At 37.3% G+C, this 16,371-nt stretch overlaps 1 protein-coding gene across 3 annotated transcripts in view; it reads right to left on the bottom strand.

Moving 5' to 3' along the window:
* The window catches only part of usp54b (ubiquitin specific peptidase 54b), a 104,295-nt gene that overhangs the window by 49,552 nt on the left and 38,372 nt on the right, over positions 1 to 16,371 (bottom strand). For all 3 annotated transcript variants that reach the window (XM_079850974.1, XM_079850973.1, XM_079850972.1), the window contains exon 2: positions 14,145 to 14,935. In XM_079850974.1, the coding sequence (XP_079707100.1) occupies positions 14,145 to 14,291 (147 nt within the window). In that variant the 5' untranslated portion in view covers positions 14,292 to 14,935. The remainder of the gene's footprint in view (positions 1 to 14,144; positions 14,936 to 16,371) is intronic.

Raw genomic sequence — 16,371 nt, forward strand, 5'->3', positions numbered from 1 at the left:
GTCACCACGAGAGTAAAAAAGTGCTGTCTATTATGACCTATTTGAGTCGCCGTAGTTTGCTGTTACGTTCTCAAGCAATGATGGGTAACGAATGTAGTCTTCCAGTGAGTGTCGGCGGTAACAAAACAAGCGTTAAAGTAAACAACACAAAAAACAACATTCATGTCTATTTGTCATTTGACTCAACAAGCCGATCTGTGGAAATGAGACAGACAGGGTCATAAAATGCATAAAAAAGTGTCCGTCCACTAGTCAAGATGCAAATTAACTTGGTAGATTTGGATATTATATGCATATGGTAGCAAAAACATGAAAAGGACATGGAAACATGGGCAGCAAGCAATTTATATACAGATGTGGTCAGAATTATTGGTACCCCTAGTAAACATGATTAAAGATGGCTGTAAAAATGAATCTGCATTGTATATCCTTTTGATCTTTTATTAAAAAAAATCTCAAAAACATAACCTTTCATTGAAGTAAAATAATTGAGATTGGGGGGTAAATCACATTATGAATTAAATGCTTTACTCCAAAACATGTTCCATACATACATATAATAATGCCGACTTGGTGTGTCGCTGCAGCACAAATAATAAGAAATGAAAGAATAAAGAAAGAACAGTGAAATGTTGTTTCATGCTGTCATGTGGGGTAGTAAGGAGAGAACGTAATCGTGATTGCCGTACCAAAATGACGTGTTTTTCACGAGTCTCTGTCTTCATGTCCAAGTCAAGTCTCGAGTCAGTTGTTCACGAGTCCAAGTCAAGTCGCAAGTCTTTTATTTGTGTGTGTGTGTGTGCGTGTGTGTGTGTGTGTAAGTGTGTGTGACTTAAGTGCAACTCGAGTCTCTGGTAGACTGTAATGCAGGACAAAATTTAAGAATTGAATTTCTTTAATAAAGTAGCTTGAGTAAAGAAATACATTTTTAAATAAATAAAAATTGTAATGCAATTTATAAGTAATTTAAATGAGTTAAAGCATTTATTTATTCTTTGAAATTGACATTGATTAATGAAATGTCCTTCAAACTGACAGGTTTATTAAATAAAACTTGTCGGTTGGTTCCTGCTCTCAGTGCTATAGTTCAAATCTGGTTTGCAGCATCTCCTAATCCTATTCTATGTCCTGATCCTATTTCTGTAATCTAGGGGTTAATGCAGGGGACAGGGGTGGGCGGTAAAGATGAAGATGATGAAGATGAAGAGGTCAAATCCAAGGGCACTAAATCACTAGCATACACCCAGGAAAGGCTGAAAAAGGCACATAAGCGATGATGTAAATTGTGTGCCTAATAGCGCAGGAAGATGAGACCAGGCTTAAGCAGATTAAGCACAAACACTGTTCCATTCCAATCCACTATTAAATGGGCCTAAACCGAACTCATACACAGCCTCTACAGAGAGCCCAGTTCTATGACCTATCAGGACTTTAGCAACACACTTCAAAGGAGTGGGGCTGAATTTAAGGGCTCCAGCTGAAAGAGAGGAGCTTAGCAGAGCTGAAGGAGTGAGAGGAGAGACGCTGGAGGATGACAGATTGCATTCTGGTGCTGGCGTATGCGCTTTTCTCTCCCCTTCCTTATTTTATTTAGTAGTGATGAATCGGCTACCTGCTGAACAATGAGCTGAGTGGATATGGGTGAGGACCGCCAGTCAGTACCACAGTTGCAGAGAGGGCATAGAGAGAGAGATAGAGAAACAGTGAAAGGAAAAAAGAAACAAAGAAAGAAAGACAGAACGGAAGGATAGAGCAGGCCGGTATATATTAAATATGAAATTTCTAATGCGAGAGACATTTTAATAGCGTATTTGACCTAACTCTAATACAGTTTTTACTACTGATGAAATTTAAGTTTGATTCATTTGCATAAATGAGTTCAAACTGTTTCATTGATTAAAAACTAAATTAATGGTTCATTTTGCATTTAAACAAATTTTCAAAGAATTCAAAAAATAGAATTATTATTCATTTCGTAATGCTCAAATGGCAAATGATGGTTTTGCCAAGCTATTCGCAAATAACTATATACAAAACAACTTTAATGATAAATGATAAAGATTTTCTCAATTCACTCCCCATTGAAAGGTCATAGTGTATTGTTGACGTTCGAAGTATTGTCAAACAAAATGGAGGGTAGCTCGACCCTCCCAACTCATCATCCCGTCCCCTCCCCCTCCCTTCCATGCTTCCTGAAACAGGCTTTTCCGGTGTAAATTCAGGACTTCGCGAGTTCCTTCTCCTTTTCCCTCTTCTTTGCTATTTGTTCATCGGAACGTCGTCTCTTTGGTCGTGTGTCGGCCATATCAAAATTCTCAAGAATATACAATTTTAACGCTAGTCATTGTCTAGGACATCTCTCCTCTAGCTAACTTCCCTCTTCATGCTTCTTTCTCCTCCACTCCCCACACCCCCCTTCATGTGCACGCGCACTAACCCCCACCCCCAAATCATTCTTGTCGGTTATTGGCTGGAACACTCTTTGTTATGTTTCGTGGTCCAGGCTGGGCCAGTTTGTTTTTGATGCCGTTTGTGGAGCCTGGGCTGTCTACAGAGACCGCGTTTTTTTACAGTGTGTTCAGGGGACAGGCAGCGAGCGGATAGTGAGGAGATGTTTGCTGTATGTGACAAAAAATGTTTCGGCCTATAAAACGCGTGACATCGCTTAGAGCACCTTTAACTTACTGCAGAGTCTAAATAGGCAGCATTCTGCAGTGTGGGCCCCAGCTAAGGCAATCACTCTGGGTTTTACATGGTGAAAATATGGTGAGGATCTCATGGAAACAGAGACAACTTTAAGCACAGTGATAAATTACACTCTCCGTCAGCAATCCTGCGGAGAGGGCTCTGATGCTATACAGTCTTGAGAAGGAGAGGGGCTGCGTCGAGCAGTAAGTGTGTGTGTTTATGTGAGTGAATCCCACGTGAGCAGGCTGGGATGACTCAGAGTGACAGATGCACACGCACCACCATACCCCTCCTATTCAACGTCAGTGACCAATCGATCATCCCTAACTCCTGAGAGGAAGGCGAGTTTGCGGCACTATGCAGAGGAAGAAAAACGGCAAAGATCTTCAGTCAGAGGTTAATTGAAACATACATATATTCAAACTCTGTGACGGCAGTGGCACAGATAGAATGCAAATCTCCTGCACTGCTGAATCTTCAACGCCACAACAAAAGATTGCGAGATGCTAGTGCAATGGTCAAACATATCTGTCTAGTGCAGGGTTGTCCAATCCTGTTCCTGGAGATCTACCTACCTGCTGAGTTCAGATCCAACACAATTTGTAATTATCAAGTGCTCCTGAAGATCTTAATTTGCTGGTACAGTTGTGCTTGATCAGGGTTGGAGGTGAACTTTGCAGGAAAGTATATCTCCAGTATTGGGCACCCCTGGTCTAGTGCATATTTATATAGAAAAACTATATAAAAGCAGTGCAGCGGGATCATCGCATTTTGAGTGAACGGCCTCTAAAAACGGTTCTTTTTAGTGTATCAAAAACATACAGTGCAAATGTAGTCTGATTCCCGAACGAATAGTTCAAAAAGATTGGTTTGAATCAGCCTGACAAATACTGCCATTTTCAGTGAATCATTCACTCAAACAATTCATTCAAGATGCTTATTTATTTTGGAACAAACCAAATCACTTTCGTCATGAGTGGATCAATGAATCACACACTAAACTGAATCGATTATTTCAAAAATGTTGATTCACTCAGGAATGAAACACAGCTGTTGTGTGGTTGATGGTTTATTCTGTTTTGACATTAACTGGAAACATGGAGTCTAAAATGTAAGACCTCAATATTAACCTTTTGATTATTGTAAAAAAAAAAGGTAGGTAACATTTGTGTATGATTGACTATTGGCTATGTCCTCTATTCTTTCATTAATATCTATTAGAACGGGGTAAAAAAAGCAAGTCCAGCCAATCAGTCATCATTAAAGACTGTGGAGTGGACAGCTTCCAGAAGACAATTTGTAAACGTTTGAAACAGGCTCTGAAAAATGAACAAAGCTATAAGAAATGGGCCAACACAAGGACGAAAACGAGAGAGAGGGTCTTTTCATGTCCTTCGGCACTGAAGGGTCTCCAAGCATCTGCTACCTGATCAGGCCTGCTAGCCACATTTTCATTTCTCTGATACTCTCACTCTCCTCATCCCTTAGGGACAGTAATTAATACGACAGACATTCTGTTAGGTCGTTGTGAGTGTGATTAATTTTGTGGGAGTTCTAAAAGAAGTGGTCCTAATGAACTCTTTTCATATAGAGTTCTCTTACCCTCTCTCCCATTGTTTCATCCTCACACCTGTACTATACTAATGCCTCACCACTATGGAAACAAGCCAAGGAAAATATTACAGGCATGTTAACAGTTCTTTCTAATAAGACAGAAATCCTACAGATATAAAATTTGGAGGGAGATTCAATCTTTATAAAGGTGGAGATGGTATATTCAATTCTGTCAATTCATGAACACAAAGAGAACGTTTTGCAAAGCCAAGTTTCCAAATGCTTTGAAACCAATATGTTATCTCTTCTTTTAGATTTGATTTGATCCTTATGTTTAAGAATAATCACAAGCCAGTATAGAGAGGGCAGGAACTCACAGAGGACCTTACAAAAATAATGTATATTGAGATGAATATACCAGGGGTCACCAATTAGCAGACATCGCTTGCACTATTTTGCCGTTTATATGGTATATATTTTGTTTAAACGGTATATAGTTTAAGTGCAGAGCATTAAAACAACGGAGCTGTACACATCACAAGCACACAGGGACGTTAATGGTAATGATTTTTCTGCATAAAGCAGGCTCATTACTGATTAAAAAAAGAGCTTCAGTAAGATGATGCGGTTATTTTAACAAAAATAACGAAGGCACTGTGGTGAGCAGCAAAATAGACTGATATTCTCATTAAAACAATGTAGAAAATTAGGTTCTTCTCAGATTTACATTTTCAAAAAAAATTCTTAAGAGGACAATGCTGAACCCTATATCTTCTCTATGTAAGCCTTATGGGTAACTTTACAATAAGGTTCCATTTGTTAACTATGAACTAAGAATGAAAAATACTTGTAAAGCATTCATTAATATTAGTTAATGTTTATTTCAATGTTTACTAATGCATTATCAAAAGTTGTATCTGTTAATATTATTTAATGTGCCTGAGCTAACATGAACTAACAATGAACAGTTAACTAATGTTAACAAAGATTAATAAATACTGTAATAAATGTATTGTTCATTGTTAGTTAATGTCTTAACTAATGTCAACTATTGGGACCTTACTGTAAAGTGTTACCAACTTAAGTGCTATACATAGGTATCTCACTGTAAAAATCAATAAACTAATAGTCTGATTAAACAGCTGATCTTACCTGTTAATATTCATATCTATTTTAGCTTGACTGAATAAATATTTCAATATAGTTTTGGAGAAAGAAAATGCTTAGTCCTCAAAATTTTTACCTTAATGACTATTTAGATTTTTTTTTTCAGTGGAAGTACCACTGCTGTCCATATGGACATTTATATCTTATTGCAGAAAAAGTTTTGCCCGGACCTCTGCTGGAAAGGTAACTTTAAACAAATAAAGCAGATAAAAACTCAAAATTTATGGAAATTGTACAACCCAAAGCGAAAAAGCGACGGATAATGATGATTTGTATTGGAACATACTTTGTAGTGCTAAAAAAACATGAAAGCACTCCTTCCATACTACTTGTTAAGAGACTAAAACGAGGACACAATATGGACCAGAAATGAGCACCAAAGTCCAAACATACAGTAGAACATTACTAAAACATGTTGTGCGCTAAAAACTAGACTTTTTTCAGATGTCCATAAAAACATTCTATTCCGCAAAAGAGTGCATACATGTTTGACAGCACCTGACTTCCTAAATTTAAATAAATAATTCCTTTATTATGAGACCAGGAGGTTACACGATGGTGACAACTAGCACACACTTCCCATCTCCCTGAGAGAAGTGTCCCTCTACCACCATCAGAACAGCACAGGCCGTAAGGCACGCGAGGGCAAGGGGTCGACTGACAGGGAACGTGGTCTTATAATCTGGGTCACTGAACCTCTGCAGATTATGACAGGTGTGAGAGGAGAAGAGACAGGTTGTAGCCCCCTCTATAGGGTTATGGGGAGGTAAGACTGTCAGAGCGGCTTCCTAAGACTAGATCTTCAGTCAAGCAGACGGCACTGAGGGAAAGGACTCGGGCGAATGATGGTCAATTGAATGAAGGATGTCATGAGAATGTTCCAGCCAAGAGCCTGGGAGTGGTTTGAGTGTTTGCAAATAAGTTGTCAGAACTCAAAGAATGTTTGCCGTGATCTGTAACATTTAAGTCAACAATCTCAGATTAAATCTAAAATTTTGATTTTGCACTACACAAGAATGTTGAATGCAATTTAATTGAATAAAACTTGAGGGATTTATCCTTTGAAGATACATCTACATCTGCATCCACACAGTTGTGTGACAGGAACAGCCGGGCTATAATGGCCCACTGGGACTCTTCCATGCAGCTTCTAGTTCCAACCCAGTCCATTAATCCCTACTGTAAACAAGCCAGTTCCTGCAGATGTTTGCGTTTCCTCCAGCACTTTGTACGCAGCCACTCTGTGACCAGGAAATCGCGGCCCACCTGGATTGTCAAGTTAAAAAAACACTCCAGCTTCATTCCAGATCATATTTGTCCTGCTCCAGACAAATATTGAATGCTAAATATAGGTAGACCTTTAACATACACACTACAGACATATGCCAGTGCAGGTTAACTATTTAAGGTTTATTTATGTTGTTGCATTTTGTTTCCCACAACAGCTGTCTTCACACTTGCCGCAACATTTTGTATTGTGAATGAGGAGATGACGTAGCTGCCATTTCACATGGATGCACACCAGACTAGAATTACGGGGCTGTTTTGGTCTCTTTCAGCATAGAGTGAAAGTGCTGCAACATCACAGGCACACAAAGATAATGGCTATTTCAGTTTAATAGGTGTTACTGATCTAATTTCAAGCATTAAACAACCATTCAGAACAACAAAGGTCCATATTACACTCTATTTTTTGAAGTATGAAGCATGCATATACTGTACTTCATGCTCTAGGCATTTTTTTGTATATGAATCCTGTATAGCAGTACGGTAATATTGCATACCAAACATAGTTAATTTTGGGGTTTCTCAAGGTAATGTTTTTAGATTCATGTGCAGAGAAGTGAACAGACACAGTTCTGTGTCTTAAAGTGCATAAATTACCATAAATAAATATGGAAACATATTTATCCTTGAGCCAGCATTCCCCAATCGGTTTCCACAAATAATGTAATGGGTGTCTTTCTCTGTTAAAGCTCATCAGGACTCAATGTTTTGTTGTTAATTGTTTATCTTATCATACTAATTAACTACTACTATATGAACATGACAAGAAAGGAAAAAAGAAAGACGAATAAAAAGGAGGAAAAATTCAAAGGAAGGAAGGAAGAGTGGATGGAAGGACTTGGAGGGATTGGAAATTAAAGTTGAAATATGAAAGAAGCAAAAATAATAAAAGGAGGAAAGAAAAGAAGAAAAAGGACAGGAAGAATGGAAATGGAAAGAAAAAGAGAGGAAAACAGTAAAGAAGGAAGGAAAATAAAAAAGGAATGAAAGAAGGAAAGACAAGAAGAAAGGAGGAAGTAAGGAAGGAACAACAGACAGAATGAAGAATGGAAGGAAGAAAATAAAAATGAAAGGGAAAATGAAAGCAAAAGAAAGGAAGGAAGGAAACAATGGATGGAAGAAAAGAAAAGAGGGATGAAGGACAAATGAAGAAAAGAAAGAAAGAAAGAAAGAAAGAAAGAAAGAAAGAAAGAAAGAAAGAAAGAAAGAAAGAAAGAAAGAAAGAAAAGCCACACTGTTCCACAGTTTCAGTAATACAATAGATATTTTGATTATGCAAATAAGTAAAAGAAACATTGGCATGCTCCATTAGTTCCTTTCTGTTTTTCTTCACCATTTATTCTTTTTTATCTCAAGGTATTTCTATCAATGATTGCATTCACAGCTGGTATGAGGGAAGACAGCTGAAAAATGGCTTTTTAAGTGCCGCAATCACCATAAAATCTGGATTTGATCAAGTTGGCTGGCAGAGGAAATAAATGAATGAAGGAAGAGAAGCCACGTGACCCAGGCCAGAGGGGAGACAAAGGTGGCATGGCATGGGCCGGGATATTTACCGGCAGCAGTTCTGGCCCAGCTTCAGTCAAGGACACGGGCTGTTTATTCAAATGAGGTCTGATAAAGCTTAATGTGGACAGCGGCTTATTGCTCTCGTCCTAATGAGAAAAATCACAACGCTCTCAGAACAGGTGCTCCGGCAGACAAGCAACACAGACAGCGCTATGTAAAACAGCACTAATGGCAGCTGAATAAGGAAAAAAAAAAAGAGAGAAAAACAAAGAAAAAAAAGTCATGGTATGCTAACAGGACAGGTGACACTGGAGGCTGTTTATAGGCTAAACATATGCTTCATTATGAGCCCATCTATCCATTTAATACTCAAACAATCATGCATAGAGAGAATTATTTCTCTATTGTTAGCTACACTGAAGGATGATTTCACCAAACAGGTGCCATTAATGTTTCTCATTTCCATAAGTAATAAAAATGATTTCAACAATGAATAGCTGATGCCAAAACACAGTCCTTCCCTTGTCTTCACGTGTTTACAACATCTTTCTGATTTTCCAGTCTTCAGTGTCACATGATCCTTCAGAATTAATTCTAATATGTTGATTTGATGCGCAAGAAACATTTCTTATTATTATCAAAATTGAAAACAATTGTGCTGTTTTATATTTTTGTGGAAACCGTGACACATTTTTTTAAAGGATTCTTTGATGAATACAAAGTTAAAATGAACAGCATTTATTTGAAATTGAATTGTTTGTAACAATGTAAAAGTCACTTTTGATCCACTTAATGCATCCTTGCTGAATAAATATATAAAAAAATTCCTTACTGACCCAAACTTTTAAACAGTAGTGTACAGTATATGGTAAAACTTTCATGTTACTGTCAACTCTGTTACATTTACAGTATGAAAGGATAATTATATTAAAACATGTATTAATTTAGCTTGAGATGGCAGAATGCAATTTATTAACACTTAACGCATTATCTATCTGACAGACTATCAAATCTTACAGAAAAGTACTTTTAGAAAGAAAGGCACAGAATGACCCTGCAGTAGTTTAGATACTTCTGCACACATTTTAAAATTAGATATGATTAGTCTCTTCATGAATAGAAAAAAGTGAGATATGATTAGACACTTCATAATAAGTACATGATTAAAATGTGTATTAATTATTTCAGCAAGGTTATCTCAGGATACGGTAAAGTAAGCCCTGAGCTCAACTGAACCACTTCCAGATTTCAGAGCAAAAAATATATAAATAAATATATATATTGCTAAATTAAGAGCCTTTCGTGTTACTTAAGTCGCAGTGGGATGAGAATGTGCATGAAGGGGGGAAATTTAGAACTCAACTTCCAGGCTTAAATTAAACACCTAATCTCTGGAGGAGTCTGCAAGACCTTTTCCAAACTGATATTAAGTAGAGCCTCCGAGGTCTCAGAAGGACCTGCCTTCCAGGACGGTAGACTTAAAGGAATAGTTCATCCAAAAATGAACTCTCCCTCATGTCGTTCCAAACCTTCCTGACTCAATCTTCTGCTGAACACAAATATATTTGGAAAAATCTCTATACAATGAAAGTCAATGGGGTCCAATCTTGTTTTTGACCCCAATCTTATTCAAAACATCTTCTTTTGAGTTCCACTTAAAAAAAACAAGTCATACAGTTTTGGAATGACATGAGGGCGAGTAAATGATAACACAATTTCTCATTTTTGGCCAAACTCTCCCTTTAATTCTCAAGGAAACAGTCAAATCACCTTTATTTATATAGCGCTTTATACAAAGTGGCTTTACAGTGATAACAGGAAAATTATGCATGTTGCTCAACTGAAGTCAGTTCAGTGTTGATTCAGGTCTGTTCTCATTTAATCTATAAATCAGTTCTGCAAAAAAAAAAAAGTCATCCTCCAGCTCAGTTCAGTTCTCATACAACATCGTCAGCACAGTCAGATCAATAATATTGTTGAATATTAAGTGAATATTAAGTGAGAAAAGTGCAAATTGCTCCCCTGTAAGACGCCACTGACACAGAACTCATTTAGCCAATCCTCTCTCCTGCATTGTGTTCCGATCACAGGATTAGTATAATAGCCCATTTTTATTTTTCATTACCTATTAATAAGTCTCTACTGCGAGATTAAGCCCGGACCTTTTGCTCCCGCACACCTGGCTGGCCTGATCCAGCTGAAAATGAGCACATCCATCGCTGAGCCCATTTTGGAAAAACTCAGACAGATCTGTAGTGCTGGACTTGGCTTTTGAATGAAGCGCCCTAGAGGGTTGAAAGAAGCGCCCCATTTACAACAGAGCACTCAGGACGAAAATGCAAAATCCTTTGGAGAATCAGCTGCGGTGCTACAGTCTCTCACACATGATGAGCTAATCTAGAGGGGACTCGCTAATAGAATTCCTGTCTAACGGCTGATAAGAAGTTAGTTTGACTTCACTGGATCTGTGATTTGATTTAGCTCTTTTAAGTATGTTGCGACTGAACAAAAAGGAAACATGAAAAAACCCTGGAGCATAATTCTGCTCACTCATCCCTGTCCAGTACTGTTACAGCGACTATAAAGTGATTATCAAGGATTCCTCTAAAGTATGGAGAATAAAAATGTTATGATTTGATAACTTTTTATTCACCCTTTCTGGAATGATCTGTTTTTGTTCTTTAAATCAATCTATCAATCTATCTATCTATCTATCTATCTATCTAATTTTCTTATGCTGTTGAATGCTTAAGCTACAGTATAGATAATTGTGTCAGAAAATACCACAGTATACAGTATTACACAATTGATTCAATATTGATTAATTCAGATAGGCTTACATGTTCGTTTTTCTTAAGGAACTAATACTCTTAACTATAGAGGGAACCCTCTCATATGGAACATTACTACAATTGTAAAGGTTAAAATTATCAACAGAGCTAAAATATTCAACTGCTATTTATTTTCAGATATAATAATCACACTCGAATAACAACTGAGTTGTATACAAACATTTTAATAGCACATAAGGTAGTTTTCATAAACACTTGTCTTGTTCATTAGCTCCTATGTAGTGTTTTTTTTTAGCTAATAAACTGTGAACACTGGATAACTTTCCTGAGGTAAATGAAACATTAAAGGGTTAGTTCACCCAAAAATGAAAATTCTGTCAGTAATTACTCACCCTCATGTTGTTCCAACCCCGTAAGACCTTCGTTCATCTTCGGAACACAAATTAAGATATTTTTGATTAAATCTGAGAGTTGTCTCACTCCTCCATAGGCTTCTAAGGGACTGAAACTTGCTGGCCCAGAAAATGTATTAAAGACCTCGTTAATATAGTCCAAGTGACTCCAGTGGCTCAATCTTAAGTTTATAAAGTGACGAGAATACTTTTTGTGCGCAAAAACAAACAAAAATAACGACTTTATTCCACTTTTCATTTCCTTCTCTCTGGGCCTCGAGTCTTTTCACGTAGTGTTTAAGCGTAGCGCGTCTGTGTTGTACGTCACCACGTAGGCTCACTATTGGCCGACGCTGGTCATGTGTGATACGTGGTGACGTGCAACACAGACGCGCTACGCTATTACACTATGCGAAAAGACCCGAGGCCCAGAGAGAAGGAAATGAAAAGTGGAATAAAGTCGTTATTTTTGTTTGTTTTTGCGCACAAAAAGTATTCTCGTCGCTTTATAAACTTAAGATTGAGCCACTGGAGTCACTTGGACTATATTAACGATGTCTTTAATACATTTTCTGGGCCAGCAAGTTTCAGTCCCTTAGAAGCCTATGGAGGAGTGAGACAACTCTCAGATTTAATCAAAAATATCTTAATTTGTGCTCCGAAGATGAACGAATGTCTTACGGGGTTGGAACAACATGAGGGTGAGTAATTACTGACAGAATTTTCATTTTTGGGTGAACTATCCCTTTAAGTTGACATTGTTCAGAAGATGTTTTATTGCTGTCTTTCTGAGATTGAAACCCTGATTGAGTGATTACATAAGAGATGATACATTTTAGTAAATTGTACTGTTTCTTTCGACATACCTTCTGATGTTCAATCATGTAGATTTCGTCCTATAACTTGTAGTTAAGTGGAAAAGATGACTTGCGCTCCACGCTTAAAGGGATAGTTCACCCAAAAATGAAAATTCTGTCATCATTTACTCTCCCTCAAGTTGTTCCAAAACTGTATGATTTCCTTTCTTCTGCTGAACACAAAAGAAGATATTTTAAAGAAGGTTGGTAATTAAACAGTTGCTGGTCCCCATTGACATCCATAGTATTTTTTTTTTCCTACTATGGAAGTCAATCCATCAGTCGTTTGCTTACTGACTTTCTTCAAAATATCTTATTTTGTGTTCAGCAGAAGAAAGAAAGTCATACAGGTTTGGAACAACTTGAGGGAGAGTAAATGATGACAGAATTTTCATTTTTGGGTGAACTATCCCTTTAAACTCAGATGGACCGCGAACTTGGCAACACTAGCTTGAACAACGGGTGATTCATAGAACCAACAGAACCTGTATTAACGTCACTTTTTTAATTCACAATCCCTGTAATATATGGGGACTGGTGGACCTGCTGGTGGCATGTAATGTAATGGCTTAATCGGAGTATATATACAGTATATATATATATATATATATATATATATATATATATATATATATATATATATATAGAACAAAACATGTCTACTGACTAGTCTATTATAAAAGTATGGGATGAAGTTTTGAATATCCCTTATGAAAGCAGTCAAATGGCTTTCAGAGACATTTTTCAAGGCTATGTTGGGTAGGTAACACAGAGGAATGTTTAATTTATGAGCAGACAGACTGTTTGGCCAGACATATTGGTGTAAGTGAGGACAGCCTACACGGAAGACCCAGATAAAGCTCTGCTAAACTGGGACCGGCATAGACTAACAGTGACATCAGATACAGGCGCATGAAAAGGATAAAATGGGAGAGAGAGAAACTCAGAATACTCTGAATGAACTCTACAACTATCCCAGCATACTAAATACCGCTTATGCCGCGCAAACAACTTCTCTTTGAGCAATCACATTTGTTCTGTGCTGTTCACACAAGGCCCAGAAAAAACTTTTTGCTAACTATTTTTGATAACTGCCAAAAGGTGAGTGAATTGAGAAATTGGGATATGTTGTGTGTATCCTTTTGACAAAGGTATTAGTTTTCGTTGCGTGTTTGTGACAAACAGAACAAACGTCATTATGTCACATGCAGCGTCGTACACAAACGACAGTATACACATTTTGCTATTTTAAACTTTCTATTCCGATGTATCACGGTTCCCAAAAAAATATGAAACAGTTTTCAACATTGATAATAACAAATGTTTATTAAGCACCAAATCAGCATATTAGAATGATTTCTGAAGACTGGAGTAATGATGCTGAAAATTCAGCTTTGCCATCACAGGAATAAATGACATTTTATAAATATATTGAAATATACAATCATTTATTCATTTATCTAAACTATATAAATAGTATTTTATTATAAATTGTAATATTATTTCACAATATTACTGATTGTACTGTATTTTTAATCAACGTTTTTTTTTTTTTAAATTGACATATGTTTTCAATAAATATTTACAGATGTCAATATAGCCAATAAAAAAATATATATTTTTGATAATTTGATTTTGACAAATGTATATATTCACTATAGAAATGTGTGTTTTTTCCATGTTTTTTTTTTTATATATATATATTTTATTTGTTTCCATAACTTTTTAAAATTCCCTGATATTTCCAGGTTTTCCTAATAGAAAACCACAAGCCAACAGTTTCTTCAAAGACAATTTTTTACTTGCATTTGTCACTTGGCATGTTAAATTTGGAACCTGTGTGAACAGCATCTGTAAAGTATAACACATTAATGTCATGAGGCAAATTTCCATCCTACCTGTAGCGCACTGTTTAGGAAGCAGCTGTTCTGACCCGGCTCATTGCTCAGGCCTTTGCTGGGTGCGATGGAGGTCATGGTGCGTGGGGTAAACATCCCCTGCAGCCCACTGCTGCCTGACGCAAAGTAGTTCCGCTTCCACGACATGGGTCCAGCTCCGCTTCACTCCCCCCTCCAATCACCACAAGAGCCACATCCTTCGCCAGCTAATCACGCTGGAGGAGGAGGGCATCCTGAATACAGTGCAGATGAGTGTGTGTGTGTGTGTGTGTGTGTGTGTGTGTGTGTGTGTGTGTGTGTGTGTGTGTGTGTGTGTGTGTGTGTGTGTGTGTGTGTGTGTGTGTGTGCGTGTGTGTGAATGAATGAGAGAGAGTGAGCAGAGAGTGCCTTTGATGGGCTGTTCTCTATGTTACTCCCATGAGAGAGGAATATGTGGGTCAGAGATGGGTGTTTGGTCAGTGAGTACAAAACAAAATTTATAATGAAGGAATCTGCCAACAGGTGTGAATATAATAGTGATGTTTTCTCTCGAGGGGGGGGGGGGGTGAATCTCACTAATGTCTGTCTGTCTAAACGCCTTCCTGCACCTGAGATGGTAAAGTGGGGTCAAACGCAAATACTGGCCTGGTTTAAAGCAGCTGTGTGACTGTTGCAGTGTTTGTTAGAGTAAGGGCTTGTGTCTATGTCTGTGGTCCGAGACACTGTCCTCACGAAGCTGTGTCCACTTTCTGTCCGCTGACTGATCTTCACTTCTGAGCCTCTGCAATGTGTTCTCTCTTAGCCCAGCTGGTCTGAAAAACAGAAATAATAATTTACACTCAAAAACTTTCCTTTTATTTAAAAAAAAAAAAAAAACTCTTTCTGATTTTAATCTGCATAGAAAAGGAGGGGGAGTAGGAGTGGGAAACCTGTTTGAAACCCATCATCATTTTTAAACTTTAACAGATTTTTTTAAAAATTGTTCTACTTTCCTTATAATTTATACAAAATAACATGAATATGGTAAATTGCTTTTTGGATTCTGTGTCTCAGATATGCACCCCCCTCTGTTTATATCTATCTCTCCATTGATTGACACTATTTTGGATAATCCAAGAAAATAAAATGCTTTTTATTTGTAAAATATTTATTTCATTTCTATATTTTCATCTTTTTTTGTAACTTGATGGATGCAATCCAAAATATAAGATCATAAAACAAATGAATTGTCTCTAATCAGTACAAATACACATTTCTTTTTAAATGTTTTTGAAAGAAGTCTCTTACTGTATGTAGACCAAGGATGCATTTAGTTGATCAAAAATACAGTAAAAACAAGTGCATAATTCTATAATTATTATAATTGTATTTTCTTTATATTTTATTGAGACTACATGTAATTTGTACTTTTAAAAATGTATTTGTACCACCACAGCACAATTTAAAATTATTTTAAAATATGAGTTAATAAATTTGTTGACTCAAAACTTGTATGTAAAAATTATACATATGTACATTTGAGCCTAAAATCTTTATTGTGGTTTACGGCCAGGTTATTTGTCAACTACCTATTTTCACATCACTTTATGTATTTTTACCCCTCTCATATGTTCAGTACACACAGTAAAGCAGTCCTGCACACCGATTGCCATGCAAAATCTCCACTCTAACAAATTTGGACCATCATATGTTTCATACCCTCATCCTCTCCCCTTTCCATTCCAACCAGCATAAAGCAAGTGAGAGAGGAAGGGAAAGAGGGAGGGAAAAGGGAGAGGAAAGACAGCAGCACTGCGGAGACACAGCTTGCATCACAGAGCTCTCCTGCCAGGTTGGAGGCATGTCCTATTCCCACTACTACATAAATACACACCCACAATACACACTCTGTCCACATGGTCCAGCCCTGCAGAATGTCCTGTTTTCCTGAGGCATGGAGAGGGATGTTCTGATGTGGAAGAACAGTGTGTGTGACAGACCTGAGGCAGGTGTTACGTGGGGTTCCCGCTCTTCATAATCAAGGTCAGGGATGTTCATGATCAACTACTGATCGATTAAATGACATTGGTCATTTAATAAATGAAGCTCAAGAATTTCAAAACAGTGATAGTTTTCTAACACAACACAAGGAAATATGTCAACACAGGACAGAAAACGTGTCTTGTCAAGCTATTTATTGGGGTCTAACAACAGGTAAATCGGTTTCCCTGCATTATCCCACCTGACCATAATGTTGTTGCTCAACAGA

The sequence above is a fragment of the Squalius cephalus genome (genome assembly GCF_949319135.1).
Source record: "Squalius cephalus genome assembly, chromosome: 19".
Classification (NCBI taxonomy): domain Eukaryota; kingdom Metazoa; phylum Chordata; class Actinopteri; order Cypriniformes; family Leuciscidae; genus Squalius; species Squalius cephalus.